Here is a 21,442-nt window from a genome sequence, read left to right as displayed (position 1 = left end):
AAGAAAAGGGAATCACTAAGTGTCCAAGATTACATAGGACATTCAAGATTACCAGGAATTTGTAGGAAACCCTTTTTAGAACCTATCATAGTAACTTCTTGGAACTAGAGTAAAAGGGTAATTAAGCATACAAAATCATTCAGAAAGAATTTCTTGAAAGACTCTTGACTACAATGGTTGGTGAAGGAAAGTTTCCTGAAGGTCTTGACAGATGGCAATTATGCTTTGCAGATAGAGAAAAACAAAACAAAACAAAACAAAGGTCTTCATGAAGAATTTATACACCCCAAGCCTCTATTACAATTAGACAAACATTCTCTGAATTTTAAAAGAAATGTAAAACAAGCCTATCAAGTTTCAAGAAGAATCCAGCATGGTGGTGCATGACTGTAATCTCTGTGACTGGGGAGGCTGAGATAGGAAAATTGCAAATTCAAGGTCAGCCCCTGTTTCAAAATAAAAAATAGAAAGGGCTGGGGATGTGGTTCAATGGTAAAGCGCTCTTGGCTTCAACCTCACACCCTACTACCAAAAAAACCCAAAAAACAAAAAACAAGAAACCAAGTTTCAATGAGAAAAACAAACTGAAAAATCCAAGAGACAGAGCTATTAAATGACACCTCAAATGTAAGAAAAAATTTTATTATGAGTTTTATCACCCTAATTTTAATAATCTAAAAAACTTTAGTGAAATAAGACTATACCAAGGGGAAAATGTTTACAAATCTAATTGGTTAAAAAAAAGAAAAAACATCTAATTGGTAAAGGTATAGCTACATTTTCTTTCCAAATAAAATTTCAGGTTGGAATTACTAAAATATTATATAGTAGGTTTTATAGTTACTGATAATTAAAACAGTAACTGCTTATATTTAAAAAATTGCTCAACAAAAACCTAACTACTGAGACCTTAAAATTTTCAGAGTTTCATAATAATGGATTTAACTATTTGACTAAAATCATCACTTCAGAGATAAGGGGGTGGCAGGACAGGGATTGCGTTAACTCTGTTCCAAATTTACCTTGATCAAAGGAATACAGAAAAAAAGTGCATCATTAGCATAGAAAAAAATTACTTTTAAGAGTAACTTTAAAAATAACATTGAAACTAAGAAGATTAATGTAAGACAAGCAGATGCTAAATGTCATTCTTCACTGAAACCAACCTTTTCTATAAAAGACTGCATTGAGGAACTCTTCTGCTTGTCTCTCGAATCGAATGATTTTTGCTTGCTCTTGTTTAAGCAGAGCTTCCTGCCCAGCTCCCGAAGCTGGTTCATCCAGACGGACTAAGTGTCCCTGCAAAAATATTTGGTGAAATATTTGTACAAAAAATTTTCCCCATTCAAAATAAAAAACAGATGTATAATTATAAACAAATACTAATAGCATATTAAACAAATTAGTTAATATTATTAAAGTATTTTAAAACTTCAATTCAGGATAAAAATTATCTCCACAAAACTATAATAATAGTAAAATGAGTATAAACATACAGCTTGGGTAAACTTTATTCACATTTTTCAATTATGAGTTTTCCCCCACAATTTACCATAAACTAATTAAACAATGATTACTCTAAAGGGAAAATTTCTTTCAGCATTAAAATATATTGGTTCTCTTAAAGCAAGTGCTCACAGATAAATCCATTCAGATGGTATGCTTTTATACATTTTAAAAAATCTTTTTAAATTTCAGATCTCATTTAAGGATCATGTTTGTCCTCCTAGAATGGGATATTTTCTCCAGACACAAAACATTTTTAAAGGGAGTGAAACTGAACAAATTACCTTTCTAAATATATATGAAAATGGCACAATGAAACACATTTTTCTGTATAATCAATATATACCAATTTTTTAAAAAAAGCATTCAGGAAGGAAAATTCAAGAAGATTTTATCAAATTTTATAATTCTGTTCCTAGATTACTTAACAAACTATGGCTCTCAAACCTTCACTGAGTAGTCAGTCAGTCAAACTAACACTAGAAAACTGAGTAGGAAAAGAGTGTACTTCATATTCTAAATATAAACACTGCAGCATCTTTATTTACAATATATATGTGTGTCTAAACATGCTTACAATATAAAATATGGATCAAAACGTTTGTCTAAATGAAAAGTTCCAAAATGCTGTACTGAATTCAACCACGAGATGTAGAGCATCTGCCTCCAGACTTCAAGAACAATGGAGTAAACTGACAATGTTTTGCACATCTCAGTGCATGTAACTTACTTTATTTCACTGTAATATATCAATACATGCATTTACTTTAATCATGGAATCATCAAAAGTGTTCCAAATAAGAAAACAGAACGTACACTGGTATAAGGTAATTAAACAAGAATTAAAGGCATATTATAATCCACAAAATATTTCCTCAAGGCTTTTAAATATATCTACTGTTATCTGTAAAAACTTGCTATGATTTCTCCATTACCTGAATTGTGCCACACAGCATAACCAAGACACAGACACACATACATCTTACTGACACATTTAGAATTGATTATATATTGCATACAAATAGTTTAACAAAAAGAACTCACTTGCCTTATTCAAATTACAACAATGATTTAACATTTCTATATAAACAGTAAATTTGTTATATAATTTGTTTAAAGAATTTTCAATTAAGTATTCTAAGTGTTATAAACCATAAAAACTTTTTTACTATTAATGTTATTTGTCAACATTCTCTTCTAAATATATAAGTAATTTTGAAACACAAATCATAAATAATTATGATATAGATTAAACATCTAAAACATATTAAGAACAGGCATCAGTTGAAGTGCCATCAAACTCTTCAACTGTATTGTACTTCAGTGTCATTTCATTAAGTGATTTTTTAAAACATAAATTATACCTGGATTTCACTCCTTAGTTCTACATTCAATCAGTTGAAGTTAGATACTGAATGATGTATCTGTAGAGTACTTAAAACTTTAATGTAGTATTTAATGTAGCATTCAGACTCCTATCATATGTAATGGAACACAACACAGCAACTAGCCTAGTACTCATCAGGGAGATGCTATGTGTCCTTTCTTAAACAATAATCAATCCCCATTCCCACACCAACACTAGTAAACCAATATACTAACTACACTATGTTTTGTCTTTATAGATGTGCCTGTTCTGGACATCATTTCATCTAAATAAACATACACACATACACTCTTTTTTAAATGTGTGTGTGTGGTTTTTTTTCCCCCTGTGATGCTGGGGAGTGAACCCAGGGCCTTGTGCATTCGAGGCAAGCACTCTACCAACTGAGCTATATCCCCCAGCCCAGTGATCGACTTTTTTTTCTCCTAGAATAATGTTTTTTTTTTTAAATCTCAGGTCCACCTGAGACTGAAATGAGCTCTTTCTCTGGGTTTTCAGTCTCTCTCTCTCTTTTTTTCTTCTTAAGAGAGAGAATTTTAATATTTGTTTTTTTTTTTTTTTTTAGTTTTCGGCAGACACAACATCCCTGTTTGTATGTGGTGCTGAGGATCGAACCCAGGCCGCATGCATGCCAAGCGAGCGCGCCACCGCCTGAGTCACATCCCCAGCCTCCTAGAATAATGATTTCAAGGTTCGTCCACACTGTAGCATGTGTAAGTAGTTAATTTCATTTATTGCAAAATGAATACTTCATTGTATGGATACACCACTTTTTATTTATCTATTCTTCAGTTGATGAGTATTTGAATTGCTTTCACTTTTAGGGTATTATAATAATACTGCTATTAACTTGTGTACAGGTTTTCGTGTGGATGTATATATTCATTTTTCTTGAATATGTATTTAGAAATGGAACATCTGGATAATATTTTAACTATGTTTAACATTTTGATGAAGCGTCAAACTATTTTCAAAGCAGGTATACCACTTTATATTCCCAACTGCAGTTTATGAGACGAATACTCATGAATACTTATCATTTTGATTATACTCATCTTTAGTAGATGAGAAGCAGTATCTTGTTCATATTTTCTTTCTTTCCCTTCCTTTCCCTTCCTACCTCCCTTCCTTCCCTGGTACTGGGCACTGAACCTAGGGCCTCATAAATTCAAGGCAATACCCTTACCACTGAGGTACATCCCCAGCTCTACATTTATATTTTCTAAAAGACTAGTGATGTTCAATTTCTTTTCAGGTGCTTACTGGCCATTTGAAATCTCTACTCGGATCCTTTGCTCAGTTTTTTTAATTGGACAATTTTTTAAATTGTTGAATTATAAGAATTCTTGACATATTCTGACTTAATTCTATTATTAGATTCATGAACTGCAAATATTTTCTTCTTTTGTGTTTCCTCAGTGATGGTACTGTTAGCAGCACAAGTTTTGAATTTTAATGAATTCTAATTTAAAAGTTATCTTTTGTCCCTTCTGTTTTTGATGTCATAACTAAAAAATCTGTTTAATTCAAGATCATGAAGATTTATTCCTGTTTCCTTCTGAGTCTTACAGTATTAAAGCTTGCCTATGACTTATATTAAGTTAATTTTTGTGTATGGTAAATGTATACGAAAGGAGTTCAACTTCATTCTCTTGCATGTGGAGAATCAGTTGTTCTAGTACCTTTTGTTAAATAAATAATTCTTTCCTCCAAAGGATTGTTTTGGGATACTTATCAAAAATCAATGGTCATAAATTTTACTTATGGATACTTTAATTCTATTCCCATTATCTACATAGCAAGTTTTAAAATTAATAAGTATGAATTCTCTCAATTTGTTCTTTTACACATTATTTTGGCTTCTTGAGGTCTCTAAATTTTCTTGTGAATTTCAGAATCAGTTCGTCCATCTCTTAAAAAAGAAATCACCTGGGATTTTGATGGAGAATGCAATTGTCAACTTGGGGAGTGATGTCATCTTAACAATATTGACTTTTCTGATCAAATGTGGGTATCACTTTATTTTCAATGTTTTGTAATTCACAGTGTATAAGCATTACACTTTTGATATGTTTATTTCAAAGTGTTTTACTTTTTGATGCTACTATAAATGGAATTTTCTTAATCGTAGTACTTCTCATCACTAAATGAAAACAGATATTCTAAAAATGATGTTATATTCTGAACCTTGCTAAACATATTTATAAACTATCAGTTTTATAGATTCCTAAGACTTTTTATATTCATCATCAAGTCATCTGTGAACAGAGATAGTTTTACTTCCTTCTTTCAATGTGGATGACTTTGGTTTCTTTTTATAGCTTAAATGCCCTGATTAGAAGCTCCCCGACAATGTTGAATAGAAATAGGAGTCCATATCTTAGGAGGAAGCTGTTCAGTCTGTTATTAAATATGATGGTGTTTTTGTAGCTCAGGTCGAGGAAATTCCAGTCTATTAGGTGTGTGTGTGTGTGTGTGTGTGTGTGTGTGTGTGTGTGTATTTAGTTGTAGATGGACAGAATGCCTTTATTTTGTTTGTTTATTTTTATGTGGTACTGAGGATGGAACCTAGTGCCTCATGGATGATGGGCAAGTGCTCTGTCACTGAGCTATAGCCCCAGCCCAAGTGTTTTGTGGGGTTTTTTTTGTTGTTTTTGTTTTTTTTTAAAACCAGCAAATGGTTTCTGGTCTGGCCACATTGCTTCTGGAGAGCACCTATGGACATGATCATATGGTTTCTTATCATTTATTATATTAACACACATTACATTAATTGATTTGGGGGCATTAAATCAACCTTGGGATCCTGGGATAAATCCTACCAGGTCATGGTATGTACTTTTTATATGCTAGCAGATCTGATGTTGAGGGTTTTTTGTATTGATATTCATAAGTGATAATGGTCAATATTTTTTGTGATGTCTTTTGTCTGGTTTTGGTATCCATAATACTGGCCTCATGGAACAAAGAAGTCTTCCCTCCTATAATCTGAAAAAGTTAGTGAAGAATTGGTAGTAATTCATTAAATATCTGATAAAAAACACCAGTGAGGATATCTGGCCATGGACTTTTTCTTTAATATAAGTCTAAAAATTATTAACCCAATTTCATTATGGTTTGAATATGAGATGTACCCCACAAAACTCATATTAAACAATGCAGGGTTGTTCAATTGTGAGAGCTGTAAATTTATCAGTGAATTAACCTAAATAGACTACTGGTGTAAACTGTAAGCAGATAGAGCAAGGCTTGGACCTCTTAAATAAAATTTTTCTTCTCTTTAAGTTGCTCTTGTCAGGTATTTTGGTCATAGTGACAAAAAACTTAACACACTTGTTCTAGTCTAGTTTAGTTTTGTAGGGCTATTGTAACACATTACCATAAACTAAGTAGCTTAATACTGTGATTTATTCTCACAGCTCTGGATTCTAGAAATCTAAAATCAAGGTGCCAGTAGGATCATTCTTTCTGAATGATCTTAAGAGTTCTTCCACACCTTTTCAAGCTTCTGGTGGCTGCAGATAAGCCTCGGCATTCCTCGGTTTAAAACAATAAAACTCCAATCTCTATTGCCATCTTTACATGGTCTTCTCTCTGTATGCCTGCATCTCAAAACCTCCCTTATCCTTAGAAAGACCTCAGGGACTGGATTTAAAGCTCCTAACCCAATGTGACTTCATTTTAACTTGTTTACATCCATCAAGACCTTATTGCCAAATGAGGTCTCGCCCATAATTATCAGGGATTATCTTATTTTTTTCATTACATCTTTTTTTTAAAGACACAATCCCACTCAAAACATAGCTCTATTCAAGTTTTCAACTTCTTGTTACCTGTTTTGGTGTATATGTCTTTTAGGAATCTGCCGATTTCATTAACTATACAAATTGACAGCACAGAAACTGTTCACAATACTCCCCATGAAGTCCTTTTGTTTCTGTAAGATTGGAAGGGGTTTCCCTTTTATCATCAATGATTAACAATCTGAGTTTTCTTTTTTCTTTATCAGCACTAAAGTTTATCAATTTTATTGATGTTTTCAAAGAAAAAACTTCGGTTTTGTTGATTCCCTGTTTTTTTAATGCTATTTTATTTATATTTGCTCTAATCTTTATAATTTCCCTCTGCTTACTTTGGGTTTTGTCTACCTCTTCTTTTTCTAGTTTCTTCGGATGAATGGTTTAGGATACTGATTTGAGATCATCTTTTTTTAATATAAGCTTTTGCAGCTATAGATTACCTGATAAGGACTGTTAGGTAATACTGCATACGTTTCTGTTATGTTTTACATTTTAATTAATCTCAAACTGTTTTCAAATTTCCTCTGTGCTTTTTTCTTTAACCCACTGATTACTTAAGAAGTGCACTGCTTAATTTTCACATATCTGTAAATTCCTTACATTTCCTATTAACTGATTTCTAATTTCATTCCACTAAAGTTGGAAAACATACTTTATATGAGTGAAGTCCTTTAAAATATAGTATTTTAGTGGATTGGGGTGTAGCTCAGTGGTATAGTGCTTGTCAGAAGGCCATGGACTTGATCCCTAGCACCATAGACATACTATAGGTTGTTTTATGGCGTAGCATATAGCCTATCTTAGAGGATATTACACATATATGTGATCAGAATGAGTATTCTGTTCTTTGGATTATGTTCTACAGATGTCTGTCAGTTTAATTGATTATTAATGTTCAAATCTTCCACATCTTTGATGATATTCTCTCCAGATGTTCTTGGGGGCAGTACCAGGGATAGAATTCAGAGGCACTCGACCACTGAGCCACCTGCTGAGCCCCATTTTGTATTTACACAGAGTCTCACTGATTGCTTAGTGTACACTAAATTGGTGAGGCTGGCTTTAAACTTGAGATCCTCCTGACTCAGCCTATTGAGCCACTGGGATTACAGGCGTGCACCACAGTGCCCAGCTAGATGTTCTACTCATTACTGAAAGTGAGGTATTGACATGTCTAGCTACTACTATGAATTATCTATTTGCACGCTCAGTTCAGTCAAATTTTGCTCCATGCCTTTTTGCAAGCCCTTTGTTACATAATAATAATACGTTAAATAATATTATCTTCTAGATTTGACCTTTTATCGTTAAGAAATGTCCCCCTTTATCTCTAGTTCATTCAAGTTTATCTCCCCTGAGAGATGTAGCTTTAGATGTCTATATTTGACCATGCAGTGTCCCTGCTCAATAGGGTTATTGAACATTTTCCTTCTCTGTTCCTCTAAACTCTAAGCTGATCTGTCTATAATGATGTCTCACATCGACCTTTTTAACCTCCACTAATTGTTAGTTGATTTATGTACTGAGGGCATAAAGTGCTGCATTGTTTCTCCCAATAAAAGTGGAGCCCCTTCACAGAGATAAGGTGTCGCCAGTGTTTGAGGCTTGCTCTAACTCCAGGAGGGTTCTTCTTAGCTCTTCTTTCGATTCTCTCTCTGTTAAACTTCTAGCTTTAAATGTCTATATTTCAACTCTGGCCCAGTGCTCTTAGCCTGCTGTGCCTGGAAAAGAATTCCAATCTGAGTAAAAGGTTATATGGGAGGAAGGGAGCCCCAGTTCTCTTAAAACTCACGTGCCTGGAAGAGAGTATCTATAATAGGATGCAAGAAGGTATGGTAGATGCTCACTACCTGTCCCCTGTTCAGAGTGGAAGTTCCTTTAAGCTAAGCCAAGGGAGGTGTGTGAGTGGGTCACAAGGCTCATTTGTCACAGATTCTTGCTGCTCTTACTGAAATCTGAATTTCTTAAAGACATGTTTCTCCATTTGCTGTATGGCCTTAAGAGAATTATTTCTAGAGTTTAAATGGTTATATTAAAAGTTTTTATCAGTTAAATGTTTGTTTCACTTATTCATCTAGAACAACAAACAGCAGAAAACCATATACTTTTTCCAACTGCACCTGCTCATCATGTTAAAAATTTATAGCAACAATGTAGAAATAGAAAATATCTTATCTTTCTTCACTGTACATACATATGCCAAACTGCAAAGAACAAAAAATTTAAATGACATACAACATAGAACTAATTGAAGATGGAGGGCAAAAATAAAGCCAATTCATGTCATCTCTCCATTTCTAAATTCAATGTACTATGTTTGATATGGCAAAGAGTAACAAAAATGTGAGATATTCTTCTATAACCCAAAAGCCATTGTTTTCTTTGCATTTATTATCTCTACCTATTAAGAAGCTGTTGTCCCAGAACTAAATAGGAATAAAACTGGAATCTGAAGTAGAATTTATGTTTCTTAGAAGATGCTTCCTTCGGCATGCAAGAATTTGTTCACCTACTGGTTGGTTCAAACAGGTGGTTCTGTCATATCAAAATTTTCTATAAGCTTCTAATAATTTGACAAGTTGGCCACCATTTTTTCCCCTAAGAAAACATTTAGTGGCAAAACATGTTAAATGCAAAAAACTACAAACCGCAAGAAATTAGACCTGTAAATTGTTTAGTCAGAAGTCTTTTGAAAATGAATTATCTCTTCAACTATCGTAAGTGAAAAGAATCAACCCTGAAAAATCCAGGTGTGCCTTTTTAATTTGTTCTTTCAATCTATCAAATCTTTCCACCTCAAAATTGAAACCAACTCCATATTACAGTAAACTTTATGTTAACTACACTGGGGACATGTAACTCTTTTACCTTGCATTCCTGTACACAAATAAAGGTCCCAAAATTTACCAACAAAAATTTAAAAGATACAATCATCCTTATTTTCATTTTTCTTAAACAAAAATATTTCACAGAAATCTTACTTAATGCTTACTTTCCTCACTTACTAGAAAACCTTGAGAAAAAACTTAACCTGTACTGAAAGCTACAAAGCAAATGAGTAAAAAAAAAAAAAAAAAAAAAAAACTTATATTACAACAGATAAAAATCACCAATAATTTGATATTTTCTCTTTAAGCCTTAAAAAAATTCAAACGTGAAATTTCAAAAAATTAAAATCGAATTTATACATACTACTGGGACATTTTCATCCCTTTCCCAATATTAAATTATGAGCACTGTAGAAATCAATATATAGTCTTCAAAAACAACTGTCTTCATAAATGTACAAATGTTTTTAGCATAATTTGAATTTATGCTACTTTTTTGCCACTATACGTTGTATTTTAATGAATTTGCTCCCAATAGTCATTATTTCCTCAGGATAGATTACCAGAAGAGAAAGCATGAATCAGAAAGAAACAATTTTTCTTCCCTAAAACACATTAACCCCCAACTTCATTTCACAAAGATTTTAATTTATATTCCCACTATCTTGAAAACACTGGATTTTAACAGTGAAAATTTTTTTCATTGTTTGAATTCACACTTCTTTGATTATTGGTAATGATCAATATATTTTCATGGTTTACTGTTATACAGGTTGGGCAAACCTCATCTGAATATATGAAATCCCAAATGCTGCAAAATCCAGAATTTTTAATTGTAACTATAACTGTTCACATAGGTGGATAATAACGGCTTTATTTCCTGATGGTTCAATGCACAAACTTCTCTTGTGCATAAAAGTACTTAAAATATCATGTAAAGTTAGAATAATTATATTAGGCATATATGAAACATAAACATAAATGAATTTTGTGTTAAGATTGGATTCCCATGGGCAAGATACCCCATTAAGCCTAAGTGTATACCACAAAATCTGAAACATTTCTCAAAAATTTTGGATATGGTAAACCAGCATGTTTTTTTTTTTGAAATATGCTATGATATAATGATTAACCAAGAATTCTAGCACCATTTACCAAATAATCCTTAAATTTTCAATCAATATTTGATAGTATTTTTTAAAAATCACATGTTAATATTCTACGGACAGTACTTTTTTTTTCATTTTTATGGGTCTTTCTGAACTCCACCATTATATCATACTTTAAGAATTACTATGTATTTACAATATATACTAGTATTTGGGAGGCAAATTCCCACTCATTATTTATATTTTTCAAATTGTCATGGCCATTCTAGCTTTAGTCCTCCATTCTCCAACGCATTCAAAATCACTTAGCTCCCTCCAGCACCACCAGCTCCCCAAAGCAGATATGCTTTTGATCAGAATAGTGTCATTACACCTGGAAAATAATTAAGTAGTAGCATCCCTGAAATATTCAGTTTTCTCTTTCAGTAACTGCTTTACACTTATTTATGTGAGTTTGCTTTAATGGATCTCAATTAAAATACAGTTCCCATGTACTTGGTATTTTACCCTTCTTTTTTTTTTTTTTTTTTTAAGGGGCACTGGGGATTGAACCCAGAAGTGCTCTACCACTGAGCTACATCCACAGGTGTAGCTTTAAACTTTATAAGTTCATCCTTTAACTTTTATATTTTTAAGTCTAAGTTGTCCAGGCTGGCCTTGAACTTATGATCTTCCTGTCCCAGTCCCCCAAGTCACATGTGCCACTGGAACATTTTTATGAGAATTAATTGACATAATTCTGTATAGCTTTAAAGGGAAAGTACAGGTCATCTACCTTCAGTTGCCATGTTCTCTGGAAGTTTTACTAATTTATACCAATCTCCAATATCCTTTTAAGGTAATTTTTTTAAGGGAGTTGTAAGCATGGTACAGAAAGAAAGGGGGGAGGGAGCTACAGAAGTTGCCAATGCTTGTGTGGTCTGACCATCCATCATCCAAAGCAGGGGATGAGATAAAAAATGGAATTGGGGTCTTCAACAGGAAAGACCTCAAGATCTTTAAAAAAGGTTTAAAACCATGCCCTTTTATCACTTAATGTTAGCCTTTACTATTTTGGGGGAAGGAATGGCAATAAAATATCCAGCAGATATTTTCAAATATAGAGTCTTAGTCTATTTTGTGCTCCTATCACAAAATACCCAAGACTCAGTAATTTATGAACAGGAATTTATTATCTCACAATTCTGGAGGCTAGAAGTCCAAGATCAAGGCACTGACATTCAATGTCTGGTCATGGTCTTCTTGTTGGGTCCTCTCAAGGCAGAAGGCATATACATACGGCGTAAGCTAAGCAAGTAAACAACTTCCTAACACTGAGTGAAGCTTCTTCTGTAAGGGTCTTAATGCCACTAACAAGAAAGGAGCCCTTATGGTCTAATCACCTCTTCCTCTTCACCTCATCCCCTTCTCTCTGAGCTGCTAAAAATGCCAAAGGAAGTTCTTCAGGTTAAGAAGAAATGACAACATAAAAGACCACTAAGAAAATTTAAAAAGACAAATGAAAGTGAAATAAATTACTAACATAAATTGGAAGAATACTATTAAGTGGGTGATTTTCTCCACATTGATTGATCTATAATTTTAATACAATCTTAAAGTCCTAAAAGGCTTTTCAAAGAATTTAGAAGTTGATTTTTATAGTTATATAGAAGAACCAAAAACCTAATTAGAAAAACAAAAAGTTGAAAACTTATGCTACTGGATATCCAGATATAGATATAATAATCAAGACATTGTGGTATTATACATAGATTAATGAACACAGTCCAGAAATACACATACTCACATTTATATAAAGGCACAAGGTAATTCAATACAGGAAGACATTTCTTTTTACCATATGATTCTAGAACAACTGGATTTTCTTATGAAATATAAAACCTCAACTCTTACCTCACACCATATAGAAAAATTAACATGTATCAGAGAAAAATGTAATAATTAAATTTATATGTGAAAACAAGATATTTTCTATATTTTACATTGAATTAGGCAAAGATTTCTTGAAAAAAGCATGAAAAACTGCTTCCCGCCGCCTGAAGCTGTGGCCTTATACATGCTAGGCAAGCACTCCCAGCTATACCTTAAGACCGAAAACATGAAATAAATGAGGAATAAAATCTGGCAAAATGAATTTCACCAACATTTAAATTTTTTGCCTTTCAAAAAACACAATTAAGATAAGGACAAGCTACTGCCTAGGAGTTTATAGCGTATATAAAAAACTGTTAAAACTAAGTTTTAAAAAATGGACAAAAGTTTCTAACAAATACTTCACTCACCTACACCATAATATAACAACATCACTAGTCATCAGAGAAATAAAAATTAAAACTACAATGAAGAAAGGCAAATGTTAACAGAACTGGCAACACCAAATACTGGCAAGACATGGAATGCTGGCACTCTTCATATGTTGCTGCTAGAAACACAAAATGATTCAGTCACTTATAAACCATAGATTAGGGGTTGTGGCTCAATGATAGAGCACTTGCCTAGCACATGCAAAGCCCTGGATTCGTATCCTCAGCACCACATAAAAATAAATAAATGAAATAAAGGTATTGTGCGCAACAATCAATCAATCAATCAATCATATACACTAGTATTAAGTTAAACATAAATGTACAATACCATCTAGTAATTCCCATTCTAGGTATGGATCCCAGGGAAATAAAAATATATGTACTCAAAAAAGATTTATAAATGAATAAGTCACAATAGTTAACAACTGGAAACAATCTGGATGTTCTTTTAAAAAAAAAAAATGAAAGTCAGGCATGGTAGTGCATACCTGTAAATTCCAGCTATTAAGTAGGAGGCTGAGGTAGAAGGATCACAAATATGAAGCCAGTCTGGGCGACTTCATGAGATGCTATCTTAAAATAAAATAAAAAGGGCTGGAGCTAGAGCCCTATGGTATAGATCCTGTTTTATCAGCATTTAAGAGGCTCAAACTTTTATCCTCAGTTCCCCTCCCCTCAAAAAAAAAAGTGGTGTATCCATGCTAAAAAGAACTATTCAGTAACTAAAAGGAACAAAATATACATAAAACAAGTATAAATCTCAAAAACATTATGCTAAGCAAAAGAAGTCAAACATAAAAGACTACATATTAATGGATTACATAAAATTCTAGAAAAGGTAGAACTATTGTGAGCATGGATCTGGGAAAGAAACTGACTATAAAGGGACCCAAAGAACTATTTTTCGGGTGAGTAAACTATCTTTTATCTTTCACTATGCTGGTGGCTAAATAACTATATATTTTTACAAAAATTTATCAAACTGTACTCTTTGGATGAATTTTACTGTATGTAAATATTACCTCAATTAAATAACATTAAAAAGAGGTTCAGAATATTTACTCCAAATTTATCACTGACTTTCAACTCTTGAATTAGTAACTTGAAATCAAAGATGATTTTTATTTGTATTTTCAGTGTCACAAGAAATGTGATATCTATTTTCAAAACCTCAGGTGAATTATCTTTTCCCTAATTAACAAGCATACTTTTAATAAAAACCATAGCAATGGTAGCAGTATCTTTTTATTTACTATCCACTTCTTTGCACAGTATTCTAAAAAGATACACTGTAAGTGGCCATGAACTAATGACACATCGAAATTTAAGAGGCTACTATGGTTTGGATGTGGTTTGATCTTGCTAAAACTCATGTTGAAATTGTAATCCCCATTGTAAGGTATTAAGAGATGGGACCACGTGAGACTTTTGAGGTGAGTAGGTAATGAGGGCTTTGCCCTTATGAATCAATTAGTCCATTCTTGGATTACTGGTTTATCTTGGGAATGGGTCTGTTTTAAAAGCAAGTTTGGCTTTGTCTCTTGGATATGCCCTTCTAGCTAGGTGATACCCTGTGCCACCTTAGGACGATGCAGTCTCTACCAGTAAGAAGTCCCTCACCAGATGTGGTCCCTAACCTTCCAGCCTCCAGAACTATGAGCCAAATAAACCCTTATTGTTTCTTATAAATTACCTAGTCTGTGGTTCTCAGTTATAGCAATAGAAAACAGACTTAAGACCGAGGCTGACCATTGTCCACTCGCTGATCTTTGTGAAATCAAGTTAAAACAGATTGGCAAAATATTCCTTGGTAAAGGATCCATATTCTTAGAAAAATGAACCCTAGTGTACCAGGGAAAGGATAAGATAAACTTACTACATCTTGAATCACAAAGTTAAGAAAGTGTTTATTAAAAGATGGCCACATGTCAAAATAAAATATGAAAGTGGCTTGAAGGGGCTCCCACTGACCAAATCTGGACTATGAGCTGATGATTCATTGAACAAAATAAGAATCCTGAGTCCAGGACTAGGGTGCAGTTCAGTGGAGGTATATACTAAACTAGCTTGGGAAAGGTCTTGGGTTCCATCCCAACTGCTACTCCCATCCCACAAAGAAATTCTGACTCCAAACTTTGAGAGGAAAGGGGAAAACTCTTCTTCATAATATGAAGCCAACTAAAAAATGCAGGAAAAATAATGAAAAAATCATTATAGAAAACATCCGATTTAGACAATTAATAATCATTAATACTAAAACCAAAATGGATGAAACTCTGAGGAGCACAAGATATTGACATGGTCTCAAAGCATCTTCCTACAAATTACTTATTACAAGGAGGAAAACAATAATTACAGTGGAGAAACCCAGCAGACATGTACCTCACCAAATTATCACAGTTAAAAGCACCCATTAAAATGACATTGTGTGCTTCATAATGTGATGTACTAAGGACACACATCATCACTTATTTAGTATTCTTGCGAACACATCACTTGAATTTAATCTTTAATAAACACTGAAAGAATCTAAATTGAGAGACATTCCATAAAACAAATTGTCCCTACTCTTAAAAATGTCATCATCACTAAAAAATGAGTAAATAAAAGCTAAGGAACCACTCTGGATTAACGGAGACTGAAAAGTAGTAAAACTCAAACTCAATGAGTGATCCTGAATTGAACTTTAAATTAAGGAGAAGCAATATATAAGATCATTGAGACAGGTGGTAAAATCCGAGTAAGGTTCACAGATGAGATAATGTTATATCATACAGAAGTCAACATTCCTGATTTTGGCAATTGTGTTGGGTGGTTAAGTAAGTGGATTTCCTTATTATTAGGAAACAAGGAAATACACACCAAAACATTTAGGAGTAAAGTGGGTAGGATGTCTGCAACTTAATCTCAAGTGTTTCAAGAAAACATGTATGTTGTTTGTAGTGACTATAAAAGAGAAAGATCAAGAAATGAATAATAAAGCAAATGTTGCAAAACTGGTAAATCGAGATTAAGGGTATACAGAAATTTTATTTTTGTACTATTCTTACAACTTTTCTCTAAGTGTAAAATTATTTCAAAATAAAGTTTAGACAGCTGAGAGTTGTGGCACATTACTATAATCCCAGCTATTTGGGAGGCCGAGGCACGAAAATTGAAAGTTTGAGGCCAACTTGGTTAAAAGACCCAGTCACAAAATAAAATTTTAAAAATGGCTGGAGTGCAGCTCGGTGGTAAAGTGCTTACCTAGCATATACAAAGACCTAGGTTCAATACCTATTAGTCCAAGGGTGATTTGGAGGGTGGACTATTCTCTGGTGTCATTTCTCTTCTCCACTCTTCTACATAATCTCAGTTGTCTTGCCATTAAATTCTATTTGTGTTAAAAGCATGAAGAATATAAGTAGAAAATAAAAATTAACAACTTTAAGGCTTCTCTGAGTACTTCAGTGATCTGGTGAAGATATTAAAATCAGAGTAAGAGGACCATGTTTGTAGTTCAGTGGTAGAGTGCTGGCCTAGCAAGCACAAAACCCTGAATTCAACCCCCAATATGGGAGGTAAGGGCAGACAGATAAAGAAATTCTGTGTCAAGGGCCAGACAGTGTTTTAGATCTTGCAGGCCATGCTCAAGTCTCTGTTGCACACATGCTCACAATGTCTCTCTAAACAAGTGTTTAATTTCAGGATATTAAAAAAACAAGCTGTGGGCTAGATTTAGTGATAGGTCATAGTCTGATAAAACCCAATAACATAGCTCCACTAGTCCCTAAAATAGCAAAGACACTGAATAAACAAAGCAACAAATTACATCTGCATGGAAGTTAATCCTCAGGACAATAAAAAAATAAAATTTAAACAATTAAGATGAATATTTTTAAAGTTTCTTTTGTAGTTTTAATATTTGTCACTTTATGTGTTTAGGGTAGTTAAGGTGGAGGAGGGTGCTTACAGTTGCTTATTTTCTGAAAGAAGGCAAAGAAAGGAAATAGAAGACTGAATGACAAGTTTCATATGGGAAGCGTAAAGAAAGAGTAGGGAAGGCCCTGATTCCCTCATCAAGTTTTCCTGCTGACCAGAAGCTGCTTTCCAAGAACTGTTTCCACCAATGACCAGGTTCAAGAGCTACTGACTCCTCTCCCAAGTATTCCCACAACCTCCACAAGCATAACAAGCCTGCACTTGGCCAATATGACCTTTCTGGTGGCAGTAGTGAGCACCTCTGCCAGCCAAACCCAATGTACATGCAAAGATGCAGTGTCAAGTGCAAACCTGGGTGCCAATAGCAAAGATGTGCAGAAAACCTGAGATCTGCTGCAAGAGCTGACTAAGTCTGGGCAACCCTGCCCCTTTTGTGTGTGTGGGATAGGGTGTCAATTTAAGCTTTGCTCCTTGCATCCTCAGCAAGCACTTCAGAAGCTACTCCATGCAGTTTCTCTTGTGTTTGAGCACAAGACCCAGTAAAGCCTCATTTGAATGGTACTGCTTGCCTCTTAATGATTTCTGTCTTAAATTGACCAAAAGAACCCTCAGATGAGCTGGTAACATCACAATTAGCTATACTTAGCCTATATGTGATTTCTATCCCAAACTGACAAAAGAACCTCATGCTGATTTGTAGCATCATGATGGCCTAGATTCTTAAGTATAATAAAACTGAAAGGATGACATTTTAAAGCCACTTCTGTATAAATGCCTACTGTGTCTAGATTCTCCGAACTTAGATAATATTGTTTTATATTTATTCCATAGGGTAGAGAAAGTCCAAGAATTAAAAGCATGTGTACACATGCAAGCTTTATAATAACTATGTTAGAAAAGCCTTCCCAAGTCATAAGCCTATAGCTACTGTCATGATGGCTACCCGTGGCTTACTGACATTTCAAGCAATGAGCTAAAAAGAGCTGAAAAGATGCAACTCATTGATTTAAATGCCATTTTCCTACATCTTATTATTTTAAATGCCAGCAAGTCTTAGAGAAAACGGTTCCACAATTTCACATGTCCATCCACTTTAAGGTCAATTATCTATCAAGATATCTTACATGTCCCTTAAATTATTGCTCTTTATATAAACAAAGTATCAATTGTGCTTAATGTAATTTTTACTGTATACCAACATTACCTTCAATTTTGCCAAGCAGATTATCAAGTTAATGAATGGGAAAACAAGTAAGTTTTAAGGCTAAAACACTTCAAGAGTTAAGAGTTCTGTGGTTTTCAAAATATATAACAAATCTACCAAGAATAACTTTTATCAGTGTATATGTAATTATTACTGCTATTCTTAGACATTAAGCCTAATGATAAACAGTAAATGGGTATTATTACTTGCTAACCACCAGCTTCTATAAATCAGCATTTGCTGTTACAATTTTCTTCCATTATATATATATATATATATATATATATATATATATATATATATGCAGGTTTTAAAAACACTAAAAGACAAATATAAGACATCCCCACAGGGTTTCTTTTTTACTCTTTTCTTTCTTTTTTCTTTTTTTTTTTTTTTTTTTGGGCAGAAGAGGAAAAGTTTATTTGGGTTCATGCTTTCAGAGGTTCAGTCCATGGTTGGCTAGTTCCACTGCTCTGGGCCCGAGGAAAGGCAGAAAACATCATGACAAAAGGGCATGGTAGAGAAAAGGTCGCTGGGAAGAATGGGGATTGGGGAGAGAGGGGTAGGGGGAGAGAGAAAAGCTAGGGACAAAATATAATCTGCAAGTACATACCCCAGTGACCTACTTCCTTCAGCAACACCCTACCAGCCAGTTTACCACCCAGTGGTCCATTCAAATTATTAATCCATCAAATGGATGTATTGAGTCCATGATGAATTAATATAGTTCTCATGATCTAATCATTTCACCTCCAAACATTCCTGCATTTTCTATCATTTGAATTTATGGGGTTGGGGAGACAAGGGGGAAATCTCATATCCAAACTGTAATGGACCTTTTAGAAGTGATTAGGCTCTGCTTTCACAAACAGGTTAATGGGTTATCGTGAGGTTAAAAGTCAGTTGGAGGAGGTCTCAAACATCCTTGTCTCTGCTATGTCATACCTGTGTCATCTCAAGATGCTGCCAGCCAGCTGCCAAAACCAAATGTGGCTCCCCAATATTGAACTAGAACTGTGAGTCAAAATAAGCCAATTTTTTTCTAACTTACCCAGTCTGTGTTACTAGTAGAAAATGGACATAGACCAATGACCTATGTTGAGATTTTAACAATGAAGAATATTTTTATATGACAAGCCTTACCTGACCCTATCATAGCTTCAACTTGTTCATCCAGTCTCTTTGTCAAATGTTCAGACTGTGATCTCTTTTTCCTTCTTCTTTCTTGCTTATCTATAGCACTGATCAGGGTACAAAACTTTTGTTGATTCTTTGACATCCCCACAGAGTTTCTTATGTTTCTACTTGTTGGAAATTCAAAGTAAATACTATCCCTTAATTTTCATCCATAGGCTCAACTTTATCAGAAGGCTTCCTGAACAACTTCTATCTGCTCTCCACAATGACTGTCATATCAGTCATTAAAAATTCAAGGACATCTAACTGCATATTTTAGGCAAAAGCATTATAAAGTTTGGCTGGGGGAATTTTGACTTTTTAAAAACTCCTACAGCACTTCACACATCCATAGTTTTATAACTTGATTTATCTATTTCTTATAGACTATGAATTCCTTTAAAAATAACATCTTTGGTTACCACTTCTTTGTATCACTCAGCACTTGTGTATTTCTTATATCACCAGAGGCTTTTGATAAATTACAAGTATGTAGTTACTGATTTTTAACTACAGAAATAAGGAGCTTAAGAAATTTTATTCAAAAAAAAATAGTCAAAGACTTAATATTTAGATGTTATTACCCCAACCAATCTATAAATTTAATGTCATCCCTATAGAAATTTCAATGACGGGCTGGGGTTGTAGCTCAGCGCCAGAGCACTTGCCTGGTATGTGTGATCGACTGGGTTCGATTCTCAGCACCACATATAAATAAAATAAGATACCCTGACAACTAAAAAATATTTAAAATTTTTTAATGACTTTTTTCAGAATAAAAAACTGGATCCTAAAATTTAATGGAATCTCAAGGGACCCCCTGAATGGGCAAAATAATCTTCCTGAGAACAAAGTTCTTAATTTCAAAATTATTACAAATTTACAGTAATACCCTTCCTAAAAGGCAGTGTGGGCCGGGTGTGGTAGCACATGCCTATAATCCTAGCTGCTCACGAGGCTGAGGCAGGAGGATTCTGAGTTCAAAGCCAGCCTCAGCAATTTAGCAAGGCCCTAAGCAACTCAGTGAGACCCTGTCTCTAAGTAAATACAAAAAGGGATGGGGATGTGGCTCAGCGGTTAAGCGCCTCTGGGTTCAGTCCCAAGTACCCCCACCCCACCCCCCACCAAAAAAAGGGCAATATTGTCATAAAGACAAAACAACCTAGACCAACAGAACAGAAACAGCCCAGAAATAAACCCTCATATGCATGGTGTTATAATTTGGATATGAGGTATCCCCTCAAAAGCTCGTGTACAGACGGCAATTCAAAAATTTTCAAAGGTGAAATGACTAAAATGAGTTTTAGCATCATTAGTGGGTTAATCCACTGATATGGATTAACTGGGTATTAACTGAAGGCAGGTAGGGTGTAGCTGGAAGGAATAAGTCACTGGGAGGATGCCTTTAGGTATATTTTGTTCCTGGTGAGCAGAGCTCTCTCTTGCATTGTCTTGGGCCATTCTCCTCCTCTATACCCCTCAACCATGATGTTCTACCTCACCTCAGGCCCAGAACAAGGGAGTCGGCTGTCTATCAACTGGTATCTCTGAAACTCTTAAGTGCCACATAAACTTTTCCTTCTCTAAAATTGTTCTTGTCAGATCTTTTGGTCACAGCAATGAAAAAGCTGACTAAAACACATAGATATTTTCAACAAAAGTGACAAGATCATTAGATTGGGGTAAAGACACATTTTTCAACTGATGATGCTGGGAAAATGAATATTCACATGCACAAGAAAAAAACTGAGCCCTATGTACCCTATATATAAAAATTAATCTATAATTAATCAAAACTCTGAATTTAACAGCTAAAATTATAGAATTCTTAAAAGAAAACAGGTTAAAGCTTTATGATATTGCATCTGACAAAGGTTTCTTGAATATGGCAGGAAAGAAAAGAAAAAATGCAATTTGTATTTTATCAAAATGAAAACATTCTGTGCATCAAAAGATACTCTTAACAAAATGAAAATCAATGTATGGAATGAGAGAAAATATTTGCAAATCAAATGTTCACCATAAACTACAATTCAACAAGAAGAAACAACCAACTAGATTCAAAAATGGGGAAAGGACTTGAATAGACATTTCTCCAGGGACAATATACAAATGGCTAACAAGAATAGGGAATGAATGAAGAGAAGCCAAATACATATAAGTTCTCATAATAGAGAGGAGACAACAAAGAGAAAGCACAAAGGG

At 34.0% G+C, this 21,442-nt stretch overlaps 1 protein-coding gene across 3 annotated transcripts in view; it reads right to left on the bottom strand.

Moving 5' to 3' along the window:
* The window catches only part of Lcor (ligand dependent nuclear receptor corepressor), a 129,461-nt gene that overhangs the window by 37,076 nt on the left and 70,943 nt on the right, over positions 1 to 21,442 (bottom strand). For 2 of the 3 annotated variants that reach the window (XM_077798827.1, XM_077798826.1), the window contains one exon: positions 1,167 to 1,299. The exons of the other annotated variant lie outside the window; for it this stretch is intronic. Coding sequence is in view for 1 of the 2 variants with exons in the window: in XM_077798826.1 (XP_077654952.1) it covers positions 1,167 to 1,299 (133 nt within the window). In the remaining variant the exon portion in view is untranslated. The remainder of the gene's footprint in view (positions 1 to 1,166; positions 1,300 to 21,442) is intronic. 3 annotated transcript variants of the gene reach the window in all.

The sequence above is a fragment of the Urocitellus parryii genome, chromosome 5, assembly GCF_045843805.1.
Source record: "Urocitellus parryii isolate mUroPar1 chromosome 5, mUroPar1.hap1, whole genome shotgun sequence".
In the NCBI taxonomy this organism is placed as follows: Eukaryota; Metazoa; Chordata; class Mammalia; order Rodentia; family Sciuridae; genus Urocitellus; species Urocitellus parryii.
The sequence above is the reverse complement of the archived record's forward strand: the minus strand, read 5'-3'. Positions and strand labels throughout refer to the sequence as shown.